Genomic DNA, 22,528 nt, shown 5'->3' on the forward strand with positions numbered 1-22,528 from the left:
TAAGCTCCCATCACATCACTGTGGATTAATTCTGCAGATGTGAGGCTGCCTTGGGAAGTGACTGGATACCAGAGAGTATATGCCAGAACCTTCAGTCCCCTCCAGGGATCCCCAGCCTGGCTCTTTGAGTGGGTGCCTTGCAGCTCTGGAAGCTGAGGAGCATTCAGTGATTATGCTTCAGTGCTTCACGCTGAAAACCAGGCCGTGGAATTAGAGCCCGGGTCCTTTTTGGGCCCCCTCTCTGGGCCCCTCTCTGGTGCAGAGCAGCCCTGGCTGGGTGCTGGGGCAGTTGCTGTCAGAACAGCAGCAGCAGTGGCTGCCATGCAGGCACACAAAGGCTGCCCTGGTGGAACTGGAATGGGCTCTTGGAGGTTCTTGCTGGACAGTTGTGTAGCACAGCGAAGGCCTTGCTGGGCTGTCACCTCGGACAGACAGACAGACAGACAGTGTCTCAGTGGCCTTGCACGGGGCCTCAGGCAGGTGTGCTCGAGGTGGGGGTAAGCACAGCATGACCATGGAATGGGGGTTCTTCCTCACATCTCCACGTGCTTTGATCAGTCCTGGTCCAGCTCCTGCTGTTCCTTTCAGTCCCTGTGCAGGCTCAGGAACAGCTCCAGGGATAACACTCATCCAAATTCCCGTGCTTCCTGCACCTCTGCTGTGCTTCACGGACTGCCTGTCACATGGATCACACTCTTCCCTGGCTGTAAATTGAGTTGCTCTTGATTTTTGGCATTCTCTCTGCAGGAAGCCCAAGAAAGACAAGACAGCCAGTAAGCCTGTGCAGGACACGGAGCCGCTGAAGAGGAAGAAGAAAGGCTTCCTGCCAGAGACCAAGAAACGCAAGAATCGCAAGAAAGGCACCCAGGAGAACGGGACAGCAGCGGCTGGAGATGGAGAACCAGCAGCCCCAGAGGAGCAGCCCCTGGGAACAGAGGCCCCCAAGCAGAAGAAAGGCCTCGTGCCTGGTGGCAGCAAACACAAGAATCCCAACAAAGGGGTCAGGGAGAACGGAGTGGCAAAGGCGGGCGGCGGGACCCTCCCCGCTGTTAATGGAGGAGATGCTGTGGCTGACAAGAAGAAGAAGAAGAGGAAAAACAAAAACAGAAAAAGAAAACAGGATGCAGGTGATGAAGCTGAGCAGGTTCCAGCTGCAAAGAAACCCAAGGGGAGTGTCCTCCAGGAGACCCAGCAGAAGCAGGGTAAAGCCAACCAGCAGAAGCAGGACAAAGCCAAGAAGAAAAGAAAAGAGAAAAAAACTGCAGTGCTGCAGGAGTAAACTCCATGGACTCACCCAGGCCTGGCATGGCTAGCATGGCTCAGTAGACTGTTGTGATATCTTTTTTAACTATAGTTTTTATGCCCTCCATGACTTTTAAATAAACCTTCCACGATGCTGAGCTCTAAAGCTGCGGGTCTGGCTTGTGTGGAGGGTTCAGCCTAGAGCACAGGGAGCTTCAGGAGGCTGAATATCCTTCAGGCTCTTGGAGATGCCCACTCTCTTCTCTGGCAGTGCCAAACAGCCTGTCTCCTGTCTCCATGATTTCCAAAGGCAGAAGTGAGAGGCTGGTTTGGATTCCCTGGGGAGCTGGGTAGGTGTGCTGGCACTGCTGAGTCTTGTGGTCAAGCCGTGTGTCGGGTTCAGAAGCAGCTCCTAAAGGCTCATTCCTGTCCTGCCTGGGCCCCACAGGGCTCACAGCTTTTCCAGTCTGGGAGATGCAGCCTCTGAAATGTCTGGGTTTAAAGGGGTTTGCACAAGCAAGCTCGGGGGTCAGATATTCCCAGTTTGGCCACTCTGGTGTTGTCAGTAACTACCATGATCTGGTTTTCTTGCCTGTTTGCTGCTGGGTGCAGGAGGGGTCGTGGCCCCTGTGGTAGAGCAGGGACATCAATAAATCAGTGAAACAATTGAAATGGTTGATTGATTGGCCACTCTGCCAGGCCAGCAGCCTGTGTGCAGCCATGCAGGGCACCTGGAACAGCAGGCTTACAACAAACAGTCTGGGAAGGTGGCTGCTTGGAATTGCATCTGCTTATTTATCCGCAGGCTCCTGACTGCTGGAATGCTGTCACCTCTTTGGAGAGCACCAGGAGCAAGTTCTCCCATGTGTTGTGTACCTGGTTCTTGTTGAGAGCTGAGTCTCAAAGTGTTTGAAACACTATTTATGTTGTAGTTGCCTCCTCCCTCCCTTCCTTGTCCCCCCCCCGACTCCTCTCCCAGCATCTGAGGGAGCAGGGCTGGGTCAGTGGTTGGACCTGATGATCCCAAAACTCTTTCCCAACCTCAGTGATTCTGTGATTCTGTGAAGGCCCCAGTGCTCTCCTCCCTCCTGCAGAGGAGTTTGGTGCTGGCTCCTGGCAGAGGGAAGGGCCTGGAGTGGGGGCTGTGCCTGCTGTGCCTTCAGCTCTCATCCCGCAGGTGGGTCTGTACCACCAGGCAGAGATAAGGGCACTGGAAATGTCATGTTGCTTTTGGAGGGAGTGAGAGAAGAGCTGCAAAGGGCTGTGTTTGCCTGAGGCTGTTTATCTGCCTTTGCAATGATTCTCTTCTCAAATGGCACGGGAGTCCCTGTGAGACAGCAGCTGGCAGGGACACAGGCACAGCCCATTGCAGGCCACAGGTAGGTGCAGCTTCCCATTTCCCTGTCCCAGCAGAGATCCCACAGGCTCTGCTGCACATCCAAGGAGTGCACTGGCTCCTGGGGCAGCTGGTGAGGGCTGGAGTTTTGCCTACTGGCTGGCAGGGTCCAGCAGAGAATGTCCTTCCTGCCTCCACAGCCAGCTTCCCCCAGCTCTCGGGGGAGGCAGGACTGAGGAGCTCTGTGGTGTTGCCCGGGAGGATGCAGCTCCTGGGAGAGGAGGAATTGGCAGGCTCTGGACCCTGCAAGTCAAGCAGTCTTCAGGTAGTGGCACAGATTGGGGCAGGAGGTGAAGGGCAGCCTCACCCTGCTCACTGTTGGCCTCCAACCTCAGGAGGGTTCACAGAGGTCCCCAAACAGGATGGAGACTTGGGCTGCTGGGGTGTGACCAGGGCAGTGCAGACCAGACCCTCAGGGAGGTGGCTGGTCCCTGCATCTCTGTGGTGCTCCAATAGAGCAGTTTAGGACTGGACTCGTCCTGCTGAACCTTTTTTCCCATACCACTTATTCCTCTGGAGTGGCTGAAGGATCTCGACTGCGAGAGCTGCTGTTGCAGCCTGCAGAAGAGCTACAGGTCTTTGTTCCCAGGCAGGTGTTGGCAATTATTGCCAATCCTGTCTCCAGGAAAAAGACCCTCTGCTCCAAAGGGGCCTGTGGGCACTGGGGATGCTGCCCTGCCTCTGCTATTTACTGTTGAAAGCTGGTTCATTGCCTGGTTAAAACCTCAGTCCTGGCTCAGCCCCTCCAGCTGTCCCCAGAGTGATGCCTTTGTGTGTGCAAATGCAGTGCACAGGAGGCTGCAGGTCAGGGCTGCCTGTGTTCAGTGATCCAGAGGGGAGCAGGGGCTCAGATCTGAACACTCTCACTGATGATCCCTTTCCTTCTCTGTGCCTCTAAGTAGGACATCCCGGGACTTTGTGCCACTGCTGTGCAGAACTAGAGGAGGAACAGCAGGCAGGGGTGGGGGTGGGAAGCAGGGGAGGGAGCTGGATGAGAGGGCTCTCTCCAGGCAGCTCAGGGAGGGGACCTTCACCTGCTTCCAGAGAGCACGTGTGTGGCACCCAGAGCCACCACACTCCTGCTGTGGCCACTGCTCTGGGCAGGTCCTTGCCCACATGAGTGAGCTGAGGCCATGGAGCTGGGCTGAGCTGCTCTGGGATACCTGCCAGGGTCACTGTGGTGAAGAGTTCATGTGGATCAGCTCATCACTCGTTCTGGGAAGGGCAAAGCACAAGGTTAAAGCAGTGCCAGCTGTTGTTTGTGACAGAGGGGTGGCAGCTGGGCAGTGCCAGATGTCAGTGGCTGAGCTGGAGAGGTGAGTGACCTCTGCCTCGCCGTGGCCATGGGGTGCTCAGTCTCCAGTGCCTGTGGAACAGGCAAGGGGAGAGGGGACAGGAGAGCTGCGGGGCACGGTGAGAGTCCTGCTTCACTAACAACTCTCTTGCCAATTAAATTACCTGGCTGTAGGCTGGCTTTGATGCACAGCTTAGAGAAAGCAGTCACTAATCCACTAAGTCAAATCCTGTTGCAGCAGCACTTATTTGTGCCTTTTAACAATCACAAAGGTTTCATTTTACTTGATTTCATGTCCTGTCTGTCTCTCGACCTTCAGGACTTCAGGGGACAGGGCATGCTTTGATTTTAATGAAGCCTTTTCTTTTCAGCTGCCCAGAGCTCTTTGGCAGTGAGAAGAGCTCGAGGGTTCTTCTGGATGCAAGAAAACAGCCACAGGCCCTGGGCAGTGAGGTCCAGGGAGGGATGTGGAGTCCTGAGAGGGTGGTGAGGCCCTGGCACAGGCTGCCCAGAGAAGCTGTGGCTGCCCCATCCCTGGAAGTGTCCAAGGCCAGGCTGGACAGAGTTTGGAGCAACCTGGGCTAGAGGAAGGTGTCTCTGTCCATGGCAGGGGTGGAATGGGATGAGCTTTAAGGTCCCTCCAACCCATTCTGTGAGTCTGTGATTTTTTAAGTACTGTCCTATGTGTCATACAGAGATTTTGCCAGGGACACTGGGAGATGGGTGCAGTGCTGGAGTTGCTCAGGAGAGGTTGCCATGCAGTCAGCCCCTCTGTTACAACCGTGGTAAAGGCACTAGGGACAGCAGGACACAACAGTGCCAGCTTGGGCTCCATGAGGTGCTGCACAGCAGGTGCTGGAGAGGGTCAGGGTGCTCCCCCTGTGCCAGCTCACGAGGCTGTTGTTTGTCAGAGGGTGGGTGGCCTTGGTGGCTCTACAGAGCCAGGGTTCATGAAGGGGAGGGGGTGTGGGTGCACACACGGGTATGTCCACGACCCAAACCCAGCTAAAGCTGCTGAGCCTCAGAGCCCATCTGCTGGAACATCACAATTTATAAAATTATGCCTAATCAAGTCACTGACACAGAATGATTGAGCTGAAAGCCCTGAGATGGTGCTGCCAGAAGGGGTGGTGGTTTCAGCCACAGGTCCTTTGCTTTAGGGGTGTCCTGGCCTGAACACTTGCCCTGTGCTGAAGGAAAAGGACACTGGAGGGGGTGCTGTGTGGAGCAGCCTTGTCCCAGGGATCAGCCCAGCAACCACAACCAAGAGGTGACACAAGAAAAGGAGCCAGGAGGTACATTTTAAATACTTTTATTTCTTAATTTACATAAAGGTATATATTTGGCTTATTTATCTTTTTTTTTTATACTCTGAGATTCACAATCAATTGCTCTTAAAAAATAAAATAGTCATTTGCTTCTGAAAGAAATCAGAAAACTATTTTATACTCCTCCCTTGTATAACAAGAAAAATATACTAATACTCCCATACATCACATAGTAAAAGTGATTGTAAGTGCTGGTTTACCAAACAATAAAGCAAATGGGGAAGAAAACAAGCAGCTGGGACGGAGGGTGCTGAGAGAACTCTGCTTCCCAGAGCACAGCCAGTCTTTTGGGGGGTTTAGGCTCACCCTGAGGGTCTCCCTTGGCCAGCCTGAAAGGGGAGAGGCTCCTGGGGCCACCCAGACCTGCCCTGGGAGCTGGAGCCACTTGGGTTGGCACTTTGCTGCCTTTTGGGTTATTTTCTTGCCTCTCTGGGCAGTTCCCGCTGCCTCAGTTCCCCTCCCTGTGTACAAACCATTGCTTGGGCAGCGGTGCCAGTGCAGGATCAGCTGGGAAGGGGCAGTTAATGCTTTAGAAAATCCCCTTTACGGAGTGGAGGAGAAGAAAACCCTCTCGTGGGTCACTGAGGGCAGCCTGGAACCTCCCTGGTGCCCTCTGGGCACTGCACAGACCCTGGTGAGTGAACCTGACACTGTAGGTCCCACAGACCGAGGGGAACTGGGAGGAGCCTGAGCCTCCCTCTCCTAGCCTGGAACATGTGGGAGCAGGGATTCAGGGATCTCTTGGTGCAGGTAAGACTCATTTCTCACTCCCTTGCTTGCTCCCTTCCCTCTTGTTCAACAGAGCCCACAGCATTTCCTTCAGAAGATAAAACCAGCCCCTGACAGCACCGAGCTCTGACAGGGACCAGGGCCTGTCACAGACAAGGGCACTACAAACCACTTCAGCTCCCTTGTCATGGCTGACTCCAGAGAATTAATTTTAAGGAGAATTCCTAACCTCTGAACCTTAGCAGGAATGTTTCATTTTGTTGACAGTAAATGCTACAACAGAGGGAGCCTATTGGAAAAGCAATTTCGGAAATGTGGTTAATCTTCTTTGGTCTCTGAGATGAAATGACTGATTGTTGGGTTGCTTTTTGTTTCTTTTTAAACAGCTTAACAAGGAATTTCTTAACAGGAATCAGAAATTCATGTGCCTTTAAAGCCAAGAGTTTGGCTCCCACACTGCAGAGGCCGAGTTTCCCCTACCAATGTAAACAGTGGCACGAGGTGGGAAGTGAAGCATTGTTTGGGATTTGCTTTGCTTTGTTATTTCTAGCACCCACTTGCTGTTCTCCAGAGGATGCCCAGGCACTCGAGGAACACTTCTGGTTCTTCAGCTAAATCTTAGAGCTGTTGTTAAGGTATTTTAGGTGACAGAGCCTTTGCAGAGGAGTCCTGTGGGGTCTGAGGAGGGGGAAGGCTCACGGGGTGACAGGAGCCACCTTTGGAACCTGCCTGGGCAGGGACTGGCTGTGGGGTGAGAATCACAACCATCCCCACTGCAAGGCTGTGCTGTAGGTCCCAGCACATCCTGGAAGGGATGGGAGGTAAACCCAGATTTACCAACAGGACCTTCCTGTGTCTCTGGGCAGCCTTGTGGCACAGCCAGGACAGCAGCTTCCAGCCTTAACCTGCATCCAGTCCCAGCCTGCATTTCCTGAGCTGATTTAGTCCTGCTTGGAGCCCAACTGCAGCCCCTGGTGAGCCACAAGCACAGGAGGGGCCTTCCCTGCTCAAGGTGTGAGCTGGAGGGGGATCTGACCTGCGGGACGGGGGGAGCAGGGACAGGGGTGGGGAGCTCACAGAGCCCCGTGTGAGGCAGCCTGGCTGGGCAGGGCCTGTGCTCTCTGTGCTCTCCTTCCTCCCCCACACTGCTGCAGCACCCACCTGGCACGGCATCACTTTGGCTTCCTGCAGGGAACAAGGAAACAAAACCCCAGTGAAGTGGCCCCATGACACGTCCCTGCACTTGAGACTCGCCCAGTTCAGACACTGGCTTTGTCTGAGAGGTCTCAAACGCACCTTTGTGAAGGTACAGGTGACACCCCAGGGAGAGCACTTGGACTGGGCAGGGTTGGGTGTGCAGGAGCCCAAACACTGCTCCCAGGAAACAGAGTATCAGCCACTGCTTTGGAACACTGACAGGGAGAATTAGCATCGGCAGTCCGTGTGATATGGCAGCATGTAAACAAAGCACGAGGTCACTGGCACAGCAGTATTGCACTCCCAGGCCCGAGGTTCAGCGATTCAGCCAGGTGGATTTTGGTATTTTAAAAGCCTGTGAACCTCCCAGGCGAGGCTGAATTTGAAAACTCCAGAGCCCGTAGGGATTTCTGTCCAACGTACTGGGCCTTTCTGTGACAACCACCAGCATTCCCAGTGCAGTGAGACTCTCTCTCCTCTGCCCATTGCTCAGCCTCAGGTGACAGGGAGGTCACCCACTGGAACTCTTGCAGGGCACTGAGCCAGGGAGAGCTGTGGACGTTACTCATGTCTGCTGTGGTTGCACAGGCAGCTCCAGGTTTTAAACGTTTAAATAAAAACTGTCTATCTAAATATATATATATATATCTCATCTAATGTCTTCAGCAGAGATAAAGCATCTTATGACATATTTAAATAAAAAATAATAATCTGAGTTGAGCCTTCAGTGTCAAAGCAAAGGTGATGTACAGAGCGGGTCCCCAGCTAGTGCAGTCGGTGGGTGTGGGAGTGCTGGCAGAGCAGCAGCATTCCAGAGGACACCAGTCCTACAAACCATGTGGACTTCATTGGCTACAACTAGAACCATGTACACAATCTACAGTCACTCACGTGGGCAGCACGTTTTGGGTCCGGGGGCCAGTTGCTGATGCTCAGAGGAACAGCTGTCCTCGTGCTGCAGCAGGTCCCGTGTCCCTGCCTGCCCTGCTCCATCTCCTGGTGCCTGACCCCGCAGGCTGGAGTGGGGGGATGGATTTGGTGCTGGAGAACCCCTCGGGGTGGTGTGGAGCTGGAGGATCCACTGGTATCCAGCACGGAAGGGCTTCGAGCTTGAGATTGGTGTGGTGGGAGCAGAGTCCACGTGTCCTTTCCTTCGGAGGCACCTGGGAACGGGGAAGGGAAGGGGGTTAATGGGGAGGTCACAGGGATGGATTGGTTAAGGTGTATCCCAGCTTTGGGGCAGGGCCAGCTCAGAGACCCTTTGTCTCTGTGCAAGGGGGGCCAGCAAAGCCTGCCCAGGGTGGAGGCAGCACTTTGGGATGTGCTGTAGCTGTTTGGAATGGGAAACGAATGCCCTGTGATCCAGGCACAGCCTCCTCCAGGAGGTGACAAGCAGCAGGTGTAGCTCCTGTCTGCAGTATTTTGGGGCATCAACCATGTGCTGTTTGCCAGGTGTGGAAGTACAACTGTTCCTGATGAAGCAGCTCAGCAGATTACAGGGATATTTTTGTTAGGCTGTTTTTAACCCCCTCAGTTTATTAAAGAAAAGAGGCACTGCCTCGTGCCTTAAATTGTCATTTTCCAACCTGCTGTCCCTTGGAGGGCCCAGCAGCACAGCCCAGCTCTGGCTGCTGCCAGGGCAGAGCAGGCACTGCTGGTGGCCCAGGCTGGCTTTGAGGAGCCACTCGTGCACTCTGGGGCCTATCCAGCAGCTTTCCAAGGTAACAGGGCAGGGATAACCAGTTCTCTCACTACAGGATTTCCTGTCAGAGGGTCTGTGATCCATGTTATGCAAGAAATTGCCCCTGACCTTAAAAATCAGTGACTGCTCAGTTACAGAACAATTCCCTATTACAGTGGCCTGGTTTATCTCAACCTGCACAAAACTAGACCAAAAAAGAAGAAAGTGCAGTGAAAAACCTTGCTGTGCCCAGGACCCAAGTGGTCATTTTTATAAGGCAAGTCTCAGCAACACCATCTTGGATTTCCTCTCAGATTTGTTGAGGGTTTTTTTAAAAAGAAAAACAACAAACAAACAAAAAAACAACCCCCAAACTTTTATCTCAGAGCTACTGATAAATAATAATGTGTGAGCACACATCCAGCCCAGAGCCTGCAAGCTCCTGGCAGCCCTATCCCAGAATCCACTCCCCTCTGTGGAAATAACACATCTGCTGTGCTAGAGATTGTCTGAAATCTTTTCCCTCAAAAGGCCATTCTTAAGTGTCTTACTGAGTTCTGATCTTCTGATTACTCTTTCAGTGCATTTAATTTATGGGGAAAGAAATCTCCTCTTCAAAAAGTTGCTTTGATTAATTCTGGCTCCAGTGAAGTGCTGGGAAGTGTTTGTGACTGTGGCTGTGGGGGAGTGATAAGGACAACATGGACATGAGGGAGAAGGGAGGGCAGCAGGAAGGGGATGGTCCCTCTGGCTCAGAGTTGTCACCCTGGATCGAGGGTGGCAGTGGGGACAGTCCAGCAACAACATGAAAGATCAGGTGCTGCCACAAAACAAAGGTTTGGGAGAAGTTAAGAATGGTGGTTTGAGGGCAGCTGGTGCTGGACCCAGAGCAGGGCAGCAGGAGGTTTGTGAACACCAGGGATGTTCTCAGTTCTGGCTGGGACAGTCACACCTGCTGCTGGTCAGGGGGACAGAGGTTACCTGGTCTCACCTGCTCAAAGAAGGGAGCACCAGGTTCTGGAAGCAGCTTGACACCACAAAGGACATTTGAGGTGACCCCTGGGTTCCCCATTCTTGATTTCCTCTGGTTTGAAGGGAGCAAAGGTGCAGACCAGGGCTGGCTAAGGAAACTTCTCTCCAATAATGAGGAAAGGAATGGGTGGGCAGGGGCTTTGGGGCACAGGGGCAGCTTGAAACCTATGGCTGGTTTGGGTCACTCACCGTCTCAGACTTTCACAGAGGCTGGTGGCATCACAAGTTGGTTCACCCTGGTGAAGGGAAAACAAAGGTGTCATGTGAGAGCTGCAATCAGCAAAGAAACAGGTGCCCAGTAACCTGGGGGATCCAGGTTTCAGTTGCTTAACAGTGTCTAAAGGAGTGGGACATGAACAACTGTCCTGCACAATGGTATAAAGCTGAAACCCTGTCACACAGGGCTGTCTGACAGCAGTCCTGGCAGTGGCTGGAACATGCCAAGTTGACACTGCTGACACAAATTGACAAGGATTTGGGAAGGTCCCAAAGGCATCCAAATGTAGCGACTGTTTCCCCGAGCCAGAACAAGAGTGTTTGTGCAGTGGCTGGTGCTGTCCTTCAGCCTGACAGCACAAATGTAAACAGTCACCACTGATAAAAATTAAATTAAATTAGGAGAAAAGGAGCTGTCTCTCAGTTTTTAGCTCCTGAGGACCTGCTCCTGCTCTGGACACCAGCTCCCGGGTGACGGACGGCGCCCGGCGGGGACTGCAGTGTCACCCCAGGGACAGCTCCTGCTGTGAGGGGACAGCTCCTGTCTGCTCTGTGGGACCCAGGCACAGCAGCAATAGTCCTGCAAAGTCCATCCCTTGGACCTGCTCCTTCTCCTTGCAGTACAGGCCCTGGAAAGTCCAGCCTTCCTCTGCAGCAAACACCTCCCCTCCCCACACTGCTCGTCCCTCCCCGGGTGGTAACTCAGGGACAGGAGCCCTTTGGTGAACACAGAGGGCCCTGCTGGGGCTGTGACACAGACACGTCACCCTCGGACTCCGAGGCCTTTGGGACCTGCTCACTGACCTCAGTGGGAACACCTGGATCCTTACAACAGCTCTGGAAAACCCCACCTTGCTCATGGACCTGCCTCGCCTTTGACTGTCCAAGGGCTTGACCCAAAGGCTCTCCTTGGGCAAAAGGAGCATAAATCTGAGGCACAAAGGGAGGGTCTTCTCCTGACATTGGGCTCTGCCAAGTTGAGATAGGAACCAAACTGAGCCAGCAGTGTGTTAGAGCTTTGCTGTCACGTGCAAAAGCAGCTTCTCTCTCAATCAGTGAAACACTTGGGTGGACAGGGAACATCACAGAGACCATCACTGCCCAAGGCCCTGCCAGGTGGGAACTCAGCAAACATCAGCCTTCTTTGGAAAGGCTGGTTCACTAAAACTCACCTGGGACTCTTCACCACACTTTGTACTGACCCTGGACACTGTTTTTTGGCTGAAAAGGTCTGATGCTGGATTCAGGCATATGCTCCAGGATAAAAATTAACCAGTGCTCAGGGCACACCTTCCAAGAAATCTCTGCATCAGGGATTGGCCCAGCTCAGCCCACAGCTCCCAACTCCACACCAACCCCACAGGAAATTTGTCTCCAAGGTGCATAGAAGCCTCTGTGCCTTCTCTGCCTTTCCAGGCCATAAACTGAAATATTTCTGATGGAAGAGCTGACTCAAGTTCCTTTGTACAATCACCATTTCTGGTAACCCCCACTGCACTGGAAATCACATTGCATTGAACATTGTAGCTGTGCTTTGGTAGCAGAATTCATCAGAGACAAAACACATTACCTGGGAATGCTACAGCCAACTTCAGAGGTAGGAAGTAAGTTATGGTGTGTCATGAAACTGTCACAGAATACTAAAACTCCAGAGGTTTAAATGTTCCAGAATGTTTGGAAGTCATGTCCCTTAGCATGTCATTCCACATTTTTACAGGATACAGAATATACACAGAAAAAGTTAGTTTTGCCATGATTTTGGCACAGAGAACCCACCTGCACTGCTGATGGGTGAACCAGAAATACACACAACTTCCCTGCTTTTATTACTTATAGTTCAGCCTCCTATGGGATAAAATGTACCTCCCTTTTATTTTAACACATTTCTCTCGAGTTCTGCTTTATCTCTGTCTCACAGATGGGAACAGAGGCCTGGAGGGGCTAATCCTGAAATGCATTTGGAAGATTTCACGGGAAATTGGACCCCACGTGCCTGGAGAACCTGCTGGGGAGAGAAATGACTTTCAGGGATCACACAGGAAGCTGGTGGGCAGAAGGGAGAACTGAAACAGTCCCCAGGTTTTGGTCAGAGCTGTCCCCCTCCCCTGTGAAGGCCGAGCTGCTCCAGGCTCAGGCACAGCCGGACCCAGCGGGGCAGGTGGGGATTTTGTTTATTTTCTTAAAGCAAACCCACCAATAATAAACTTTAAACTCTCTTAGGTGGCAAAATGTAGTACATGGGCTTAAACTAACAAGGCTCAAGAGCATCTAAATCCCTGATTAAGTCCCACTTGTCTTTCTAATAAAGATAATCCCCCACTGAATGGACCCGCTTCCAACCAGTGAGATCTCAGAGCATTGGCTACTGAATTGTTCTGTTTTCTCTGCAGTGTTTTCTTAAGATTGTGAATGTTTTCATTCCTTGAAGAGAGCAGGGTGGGAACCAGTCTGTTGTTTCCTGAGGGGGAGGAAACTCACCCCAATTGCCTTTCAAGAACAGAAGCTGCACAACTTTTCTTGGTGTTGTTTTTTTTATGGGCTCCTCCAGCAGTTAAAAATGTGGCTGATTCCCTCTAACCCTCATCACTTCCTCTCCTGTCAAACCTAAATATTTCTCCTAGATCCTATCAAACCATTTCCATGTAGTGTGACAGCACCTATAATTCTGAAGTATTTATAAGCCTGTCTGTTTAATATTAAACTACATGCTCCAGAGCTGTTAAATATTTATGTTATGTAAAATGGATCTAATTCCACAGCACCTCGGCCGGTCAGAGACCTGCAGGAGGAAAAGACAGCAAATTTAAGATAACAGATGAGTGGCCAGGATTTTTTACAGGTCAGCTCTGCTCTATTTCAGGATCTGGGCAGGATTATTCTCTGAATGCTCTGTCCCTTTCAGCCAACAGCTGATGGAGGTTCCAGCACTGCTGGGCAGCCCCCAGGGACTTGAAAGAGCTTTTGCTGCCACATCCAGTGCAAGAATGTTCTGCTCCAGCTGGGCCAGCCAGGGGGAACCCCAGATCTCCCTTCTCCCCTGCAGCTCCACCTGCCCCAGCAGGTCAGGGGGAAGCTGTGGGGAGCAGCAGTGGGATGTGTCCCACTGCCTGGAGTCTGAGCCCCAGGGATGTGTCACCTCTGTCCATGAGCTCCAACCCCAGCCAGGAACAGGTCGGGAAGGAGGACACACCCCAGTGTGAGCAGCACCACCATGCCCAGGGCTCCAGGAGAAAGGCTGTGCTTCCAGAGAGCTGCTGGGAATGCTGCCAGCCCGGTGAAAGTCACGTTTCACACCCCAGTTAAACACCACCTGTATTTCAGCATCCTGCAGCTTTCCCAGAGCCCAGTTCTCCTGCTATCTAAACAAGCCAGGCTCTGGATTTTGTAACTGAGAAACATATTAGGAAATAATGTCCTGATTTTTACAGCCTGCTGTACTTAACATCACTTAACTTTTACAGCCAACAGTAAAATGCTTCGGTGGGGTCCTTCTGGCCTGAAAAGAACTCATTTTTTGAGTTACTGAGCAGGAGTTTTTGAGTATTGACTTTTTGAGCAGGGGCTTGTTCAGCAGACAGGAGTGTTGGGACTACAGGGGCAGCTGGACCACTGGACTTAGCAATTCCTGCCTGTGATTAAGGATCCCTCTTCGTTTCACTGGAGAGAACTCTGTTTCTGATGTATTGTGCAAACACCAAATGCCTGTTAGAAGCAGCACTTTAGGAAGGGATACAGGTGGACCAGCCTCCAGCAGATTCCTCCCTGTCTGAACTTCCTCAGATGTTTCTGGGGGGCTAAACCTCTCCAAAAGGCCCTGTGAACACACTGAAACCTGAAATTTTAGGTAATCAAATGTTTACTCAGACTGACATCCCTGAGAGGTAACGGGGCTTTATGGCCCTAACCTATGAAAAACAGATTTCCTTTTCAAATACAGGGAGTTCAAGGTGGTTTGTTTGTTTTTTTGGCATTAAGGAATGAGGGGCAATGCCACCCTCCACCCGTGCCCAGGGATGATGAGCAGCCCAGCCAGGTGCAGTTCTGTGCAACTCCAGCTGCTGAAACAGCAGCATTCCCATCCAATGTTGGTGTCTGAGCCCGTGCAGGGAGAACAGAGGCCAAGGAGAATCATTGGCAGCTCCACACCCGTCTGACTTGCAGCTGTAAGAGGGAATTTTACCAGCTGATAAATGAACCCAGGAAGGTACTTGCACAGGAGGGCACTGCTGCTGTTGTCACTGTAATTCCTGCAGGCAACCGACCAAACAGTCGTGGAGCAGGAGAGCTGGGAGAGCTCCAGGAGGGGTTTCTTGATCTTCACATGCACACAAACTCCACCAGGGAAGTTAAGATCCCAGGGCAGGAGTGATGCTGTCAACGTGCCCTCCCTGACACGAGAGCACAAGGGCAGCTGCAGCTGGAAGGAGCAGAGACCACTCAGGCAGAGGAGCATAAAGTGAATTTAGGCACTGCACCAGCCCCCCCTCTGAATTCCAGCTGTGGCTGGGACAGGGGGAAGTGTCAGGAGGTGTTTGTTTTATCCACTGCCTTGTTACTGCAGAGATCAATCGCCCTGAATAAACCCTGGCTGAAGCCAATTGCCAAAACACACACACGTTTTAGTGCACAAAGGAGGGAAGTGGAGCCAAGCTTAACAGCCCATCCCACTCCTATTTTCCATCACTGTCAACACCCTCATCAACACAGTCAGCTTCGGGGGGATAGAACGCTCATTGCAGCGACCTGCCAGCAATAAACAGGTAACTCAGGACCAGGAAACACCTTAAGAACACAACCAGCCCCCCCTCAGACATTATCACACCTCTCTCGTGCTCTCCACAGACTCTCCTGCTTTGTCTCACTGCGGAGGGATTTAGAACTGCATTTCACTGAGATTTTTCCACATTTCCCCTGAGGTCCTTGAATCAGTCAAACCCCACTAAATACTCCGAGTTTCACCCAGCCCTGCCCAGTGCCAACAGGGGAACGCTGTGGGGCTGAGCTGGTGCAGAGATTTGTGCCCCTGAAACAAAGTCCATGGCTCTTCTCCCCTCTCTCCCTGCAGGAACCTGCAGAGATCTCTCAGCTGGGCTCTGCCACCCTCCTGATGCCACACACTGCTCCCAGCCCTGCACCACCTTTGCACCAGACACTTCACACGGAGCAAACCCAGCAGGCTGGAGACTCCAGGTCAAGTGTGTACCTTTTACACCCCTCACTGCAGGGGTTTTGATCAAGCAGAGCAGAAGGTACCTGTGGGGGCCACTGCTGTCCTGCAGCTGGAAGGAGATGGCTTTGGTTCCCTGCTCCACAGCAGAATTCCTGGGATGCTGAACAAGCTGCCGGCTGTATTTGTGCCTTCAACTCCTCCCTAAAACACAGCTGCACAACATCAACCCTTAGGACAACCTGTTACCTCCTGCAGGAACAGCCAAACCAAGGATTGCTCCAGAGAGCAATCCGACCTCAGGCTGGTTTGATCCTGAAGTCAATAACTCTGAGACACAACTCGTGAATTCCTGCAGAACCCTGGGCTCGGAGCAGCTGGAAACAGGGACTGAAAGGGGAGGTGCATGAAAGGTGAGCAGCAGTGATACATCAGCCTGGAGAGGTCCCACTGAGTGGCACAGGGACAGGGCAGCACAGCTAAAAATAGCCCATGCACTGAACTTCCTGATGCATCCTGACAGGTTATCCAGCCTCCCAGGAGAGGGCTGTCACTGGAGCTGAGCTCAGTGTGCTCAAGGGAAAGTCACAGAATGTGCTGAGCTGGAAGGGACCCACAAGGATCACCAAGTCCAGCTCCTGGCCCTGCACAGGCTCATCCCCAAGGGTCACACTCTGTGCCCCAGAGGATCATCCAAACACTCCCTGAGCTCTGGCAGCCTTGGTGCTGTGCCCACTGCCCTGGGGAGCCTGGTCAGGATGCCAAGAGAACACTTAACAAAATCCAGCAGAGAATCCAGCACAGGAGGAGTCTGGAGCAGGAAACCACTGCCCACTGCGGCTGCTGCTGCCACCTGTGCCCACCCACCCATCCAGGGAGGGGCCTGGGGCTTTGTGCCCCTCCAGCCCCCATGCCAAGGCTCAGAGGGGAGCTGGTGGTGCCCAGCCCCCTGGCAGAGCTGCCCTTCCCTGCCGGGCGGTGCCGCCGGCCCGGGCTGTGCCCGGCGGGAGCCCCGTGCTGGGGGTGGCAGCTGCTCCAGCAGCTGCAGGAGGAAATGAATTGGCTCAAATCCCCTTTTCCTCCTGCACATCAGTGGCTTTAGCAAAGGCAATATGATCATCATGGACAGCAAGTACAGCTTTCCCTCTGTCGGGCTCAGCCCCTTAGAGCTGCGCAGACAATGGGAGTGTTTTCCATCTGCTCCTTTCATCGAGGTGCTGATTTGCTTCCAGAGGAAGAATCGTGGGGCAGCTCCTCTTTTTCCTCTTTGGCAGATCTTGACAGAGCAGAAAACTGGCATAAAGGAAAAATCAATAACCTGTCCTGCTATTTTCCCAGGCAGCTGCAGCAGAACAGATGTGAAAACGAGCAGTTAACAGCACAAATCAGGGTCCCAAGGACCTGGGTGGAAATGAACTCTGGGAAGATGTGGGTCTCAAAACTTGATGGGCTCAGAATTAAGGTGAGGGGATTTCCAATGCCATGGAAGATGTGGATAACATCATACTCTTATGTCCACTGTAAAAATGGAGGAAGGGGGAAGTGGAGGGTCTCGCTTTTTTCTTGGCATGATTGAAAGTGAAAGGGGGGAAAACATGACATACAAAGCAGGTATGATCTAATTAAAACTTGAAACAGAAAATCCTGTTGAACTTCCTTTTGCCACTTGATTAGAAACATAATTCTTATCCTCCACAATAACTGCCTCATGATACAGCTCTTTTCATCAGCCTCTGAGCTCCCAGGTGTGGGGAATCACAGAACCATGGAATGGTTTGGGTGGGAAGGGATATTAAAGCTCATCTTGTTCCAACACCCTGCCACGGGCAGGGGCACCTTCCACCAGCCCAGGTTGCTCCAAACCCCGTCCAACCTGCCCTTGAGGCCTCAAGGAACCATCCCCATGTTTCACAAGCCCTGTCTGCCATGTGATGATGGTCTGGCAGCACCTCTGGGAAAGACCAAGCCAGAGCACTTAAACACTCCTTACTGGAGCACTGGAAGTAACACTCCAACAGTTTAGTTCCTGTTTCTCCAGGAGATGCTGTTCAGGCCATGCTGGGTTTGCCTGGGGTGGAGTTATTTTCCCTCCCAGTGGCTGGTGTGGGGCTGTGCTTTGGATTTGTGCTGAACACAGGGCTGATAATGCAGAGATGTTCCTGCTCTTGCCAAGCCGGGGCCTTTCCTGCCCCTCACAGTGCCACACCAGGGAGGGGCTGTGTGGGAAACTGGGAGGGGGCACAGCCAGGACAGGTGACCCCAACTGAGCAGAGGGATATCCCAGACCATGGGACATCATGATCAGCACAGAAAGTGGGAGGAAGAAGGAGGAAGGGGGTGGGACTTTGGGAGTGATGGAGTTTGTCTTCCCAGGTCACCTGTGTTGGGGCCCTGCTCTCCTGGAGGTGGATGAGCACCTGCCTGCCCATGGGAAGCAGTGACTTCATTCCTTGTTTTGTTTTGCTTTGCTTGTGTGCCCAGCTTTTGCTTGCCCTATTAAGCTGTCTGTATCTCAGCCCAGAGTTTTCCAGCTGATTATCTCCCTGATCCACTGGTTGGGGAATGAGTGAGGGGCTGTGAGGGGCTTGGTGGGGTTAAACCCTGACCCAAGCACAATTAAATTGCTCTAACACGCCCACAGTCACAGCTTGCCAAAAATCTGCCTTGCAGATTGCTCCACAAGAAGGGCTCATTGCTGCTGATAAAAGCCAATACCTCTGTAAAATGCTCTGTGATTGTGACAGGCTTCAGGAAACACAGAGGAGGGCTGAATTTTTCATTATTTCTTCCATTTCCTCGTGTCAGAGATTGTTTCTGGTTTGGAAAGCTGCTACCCCCTGCTCAGGGCTCCAGTCACCTGCCTGGGATCTGATCAGGTTTTGTCCCTGGGCCAGGGCAGCCTTAGCAAAGAATCTGTCTCAGTGAGAGCTTAAAGTCTCCTGCATGGCAAAGTCCCTCCATGACAAGAGCCCTGAACCCATTGGTAGCACATGATTCCAGTTCCCCTTGTACTTTGTGGGCCTCCAGTCCTGTTCCACAGCTGAGGAGCACTTCAGGACAGCTCACAGCACACAGGCAGCAGCCAAGGCAGCAGCAGGACTCCCAAGCAGTTTTTGATCTGGAGCTCCTGGAGAAGTGAGCTTTGCCTTCCTCTAACTTCAGGCACCCGGAGAAATTCCGTTCTTGCTGTGGGACAGCACTGAAGCAGCTGGGGGTAGCCTAGGAATATTGTTTTCCTTTCTCCATGGCACAGGGGATTAACCTTGGAAGGTCAGTATGGTGGGGAATCGATGGGTTTGGAGGACCCAGAGCTCTGCCTGAAGCCTTTTCCACAGCTCGTGGGTGCCCAGAGCTGTGCCAGCACCAGCTGGTTCTGTCCTTCTGCCTGTGCTTAAGCAAAGCTCCTGCTGCCAACAATTAACTCCAACAGCATATTTCAAACACCAGGGGCATTCCATGTAAGGACCACAATGAGCTGAGCTGGCTGTGAACAACCAAACTGGCCTCTGACATGTTCCCAACCTGCAGGAAACCCACAGGGTGACTGAAGTGACAGAACAGATCAGAATTTGTTCTGTGTGAGACTGTATTTTCCATGTGCATGACACCAGCAGCTCCCAACTGGAGCAGCAAACCAGCACTAAAGTTCAGCCAGTCCCAAGCTGCTACACTCTTGTATTTGTTGACTCTCTTTATGGAGTTACAAACTCGGCCAGTGAACAGGGGAGAACAACCAACAGCTCTGCAAGCAGCTTTTTCCACCAATAATAAAACTACTTACACTTTCACCACCTCTTCCCTTCATACTCTCAACACCCTGATTCCATATGAACCATCTAATGGTCTAATTTTGTTCCACATGCAGTCTGTGTGTTTATCATGCCACTCTTGGATACTCAAAACACGCTCTTTGCCTCTCTCCTTCCACCATCGCAGATCCTCTGCATCCTAATCCAGGCTTTCTGCTGTAAATTCACATGGCTTTAAAGGCCAAGGTCATCTTATCTGGGCTAAAAAAGCACTGTGGGTTTCTAGCTCTGCAGGAAATGTTTAATTATTGTTCTTTTGTGAAGTGAAAAATAAGCAAAGCGATGACATTCCTCCCCCTAAGCAGCTGAGCATCAACAGCCAGTGAACTGCTCAAATATCCCTCTGGGGGAGTTGTTAAAATCCACTTGCTGCCTCTAAAATCCTCAAATCCAAACCCTGCTTCAGTGCAGGACTGAGACATCTCTCTAAACAAAGACTCTAGTCTCTTAAAAACCCTTTGTGATATATTTCTTCTCTGAAACAGATGAAAATGTTATTTCTGGCAATGCAAACCACCAGAGGGGAGCACACTCTGTGTCAGTCCAGCTGCCACCCTAATACCTGTGACACTGGGAATGGAGGGGACTCTGGGCTTGGCTGGCAACAACAGGTCACCTGGTGGGTCCTTTCTGTCTCTGCTGCCACAGAGAAATCAGAGAAAAAGGAGGGCTGACAACTCTGCCAGTCCTTCCCCTGCCCCACATAATAGGATCTGCAAAGCAAAAATAAGGTCAGACACTTTCAAATTGCTGCAACAGGAGAGCTGGGAGATCATTTTATATCTAGTTCTGCAAAAGGCTAAAAATAAGCCTGATGTGAGGCAGAAGAAAGAGCCTGAAAATGGATTATTCTCATTTTTCCTGTAATGCAATTTGCAGCTGTGCTGTGTTTAAGACAGCAGAAGAGGTGTCTGGACTAGGGATGGTTCTTTTTGTGGCTTGTGCTCTCTCTCCTCTGTAAAGAATATTTTCCTCCTAGTGTTTGTAGCCACCACGTTTAAAATGAACCATCCATCAGCACTGCTGCCCAGCAAGAGCTGCCACACCTGATCCAAGGCATTAAGAGTAAAACTGTTTTCTTATTAAACATTTAATTTTAATTTTACGAGAAAAGAAAAACCTGCTGGAGCTGCTTAAATAACCTGATTCTTGTCATGTAAACAAATGGGTGAAGGATTCAGGCTTGCAGGGCTCTCAGGTGCTGAGTGGTCGATGGTTTAAGACTGTAAATTCCTCTGTCCTGACCAGCTGCATCGGTGCAGTTGTTTATCCCTGCTCTGGCAGGGACACACACTGCAGTTGCATCCTGCTGCCTGATCTGCATTGCTGTATCCTCAGAGAAGACACCCAGGATTGCAGAGAGGGACTGAGCAATTAGCAAACCTGGACATCCATCCAGAGCATCTTTTCGTACCTCTGGAAAAACACCCAGAAAAATCTCGTGTTTCCGGGTATAAAACCAGGGATTAAGTAAAAAAATATTTAAAATAATAAAAAAAAATAAATTTAAAAATCCTCAGGGGAGTAGATTATGCTGCACCTGCACGAGGTGTTTCTCAGGAAGAATCCAGGTGAGCTTGGTTTTCCTCAGGAGCAGCTGGAATGAGCTGTGGTTGGGGACAGGATCCCTGGCCAGCACAGCTCCTGGGGTGAACACTCACTGCCAGGAAAGGATCCTGACACACACCAATTACAGTGATTTATATCCCTGGCACCAGAAGTTGTCACAGCTTGGGAAAAGGACTTTTTAAAATTCCTTTTCATAACAAAAGGAGCACATTGTTCCCTGTCACTGGTGAAGCTCCCAGGAAGTCCCAGTGTGGGCATTTCTCCTGCAGCTCTCCAAGGTGTAGCTCTGGTTTTCCCAGTTGTCTGCACTGTGAGTGAGGAAGGGGACACACACAAACCACAGACACAATTCTCAGCAGTGCTGAGCTCCTAATTCCACTGAATGAAGCACCTGGAGTGCTCCCAGCCTTGGAAGCTGCTCTGTGCCAGGGCTGAACAGGCACCTGTGCTGGAGCTCAGGGATAAAAGCGCAGTTACCAGATTTCTGATCCATTTCTGAGGGCTCTGCCACGGCAAGACTGGACATATCATCTTCCTAAAATCTACCTTGGGCCTCACCAATTTTCCTTAAGCAAGTAAGAAAAATCCAGTACAGAGCGCAGTCATGTTTGGAAATAAAATACAACTGCTTTAACCCTCCTCTGCAGAGGTACAGAACGGGCAAGGAACGAGTCAAGTGAAATCACAGCAGGAATTGTATTTGAGTGGTTTGAAAAAAGAATTGAAGTATTTATCACTACTAGTGCCTAAGAGCTCTTACAGAACCCATTCTTAACAGTTTTCCCTCTCTTATCACTTTGGAAGGGTGGGATTAAATTTGTGTTATAAAAAATGCCCCCGAAATGATTGGATTAAAGCACAGTGATGTACTCTGTCCTGTTCTCTGCTAGTCCTACATTTACTAAAAGCCTCTTTAAGCTGTCAGACTTCTGAAGCAGCATGACAATAGTTATAAAAGAATTGTGTTAAAAAAAAAAGGGACTTGCTGTAGAAAGCAATTTTTTTTATGAGTGTTTTTGTGAGAGGGGCAGCCTTGTTGACTGGAATTCCTGTGCTAAAAAAGTCATCTACAAAATATGCCAGGAATTGTGGCAATGATAAAAGTAGTGTGAAAGCCTGGAAATTCTGTTTTTGAAAGGAAGTGTGGTGGAAGCTGGAGGAAGCTTTACAGGAAAGAGAGGTTGCTATCCTGGTATCTGCCCTGCCCGGAAGGAGAAATTATCTCTAAGCAAATGCCCGGAGACCGTTACACAAAGGAACAAACAAACACAGAAATCCCAGCAATAAAACCCTGAACCGGTTTTCACAGAAGTGTGAAAATGAAAGCCGGGAAAAAGCTCAGTTTCCAGAGGCTGCAGAGAGCAGTGTTCCAGTTCTCTGCCCCCACATCAGCTCGTTAGGGAGGTCGGTGACACTGCCCCGCGTGCCCCGACCCCGGGGGTGATGGATGGGTTTAATCTCCGGCGCCCGCGATTCCCGCAGGTTAATTGATTTCTTTTGGCAAAGCACCTTTCCAAGACCCGGTGTCTGAGCAGCAGGACTGGCTAGAGAGGGAAAACAAGGCATCTTGAAATAGAAATTCCTCTGTACCCAGCAAGTAATAGGTAGGATAGAGGGGAGGGCTGGCAGGAAGGTGTGCGATGCCAAGGGCAGATGGCCTGGCAGGGAGGTGGGAGCTGGACGGCGGATTTGGGGTCCAGCACGGAGCTTTCAGCTGCTGACAGCAAAATGCTCTGTTGTCTTTCCTCTCCCATGCAAGCATGGAGCTACCAATAAATAAATCCTGCCCCATAAACACTGAGGAGAACACTGAACCTGTTGGCAATGGCAGCCAGGACCCGGTCCAGCACCGACCCCGCTGCAGGTGA

General features: G+C 51.4%; 2 protein-coding genes across 4 annotated transcripts in view; one reads left to right on the top strand and one right to left on the bottom strand.

The window, feature by feature from the left end:
* MYBBP1A (MYB binding protein 1a) overlaps positions 1-1,909 on the top strand; it is a 56,896-nt gene extending 54,987 nt beyond the window's left edge. The window contains exon 27 of the mRNA XM_027734472.2: positions 748-1,909. Coding sequence (XP_027590273.2) covers positions 748-1,279 — 532 coding nt within the window. The 3' untranslated portion in view covers positions 1,280-1,909. The remainder of the gene's footprint in view (positions 1-747) is intronic.
* A 5,272-nt stretch (positions 1,910-7,181) lies between these two features.
* Positions 7,182-22,528, bottom strand: part of SPNS2 (sphingolipid transporter 2) — a 131,010-nt gene continuing 115,663 nt past the window's right edge. For all 3 annotated transcript variants that reach the window (XR_005566471.1, XR_005566470.1, XM_027734351.2), the window contains 2 exons: positions 10,089-10,135; positions 7,182-8,349 (listed from right to left, as the gene is read on the bottom strand). Coding sequence is in view for 1 of the 3 variants with exons in the window: in XM_027734351.2 (XP_027590152.1) it covers positions 10,093-10,135 (43 nt within the window). In the remaining 2 variants the exon portion in view is untranslated. The remainder of the gene's footprint in view (positions 8,350-10,088; positions 10,136-22,528) is intronic.

Source organism: Pipra filicauda, unplaced genomic scaffold, assembly GCF_003945595.2.
Source record: "Pipra filicauda isolate LSUMZ 115617 unplaced genomic scaffold, ASM394559v2 scaffold71_size5581439_pilon, whole genome shotgun sequence".
Classification (NCBI taxonomy): Eukaryota; Metazoa; Chordata; class Aves; order Passeriformes; family Pipridae; genus Pipra; species Pipra filicauda.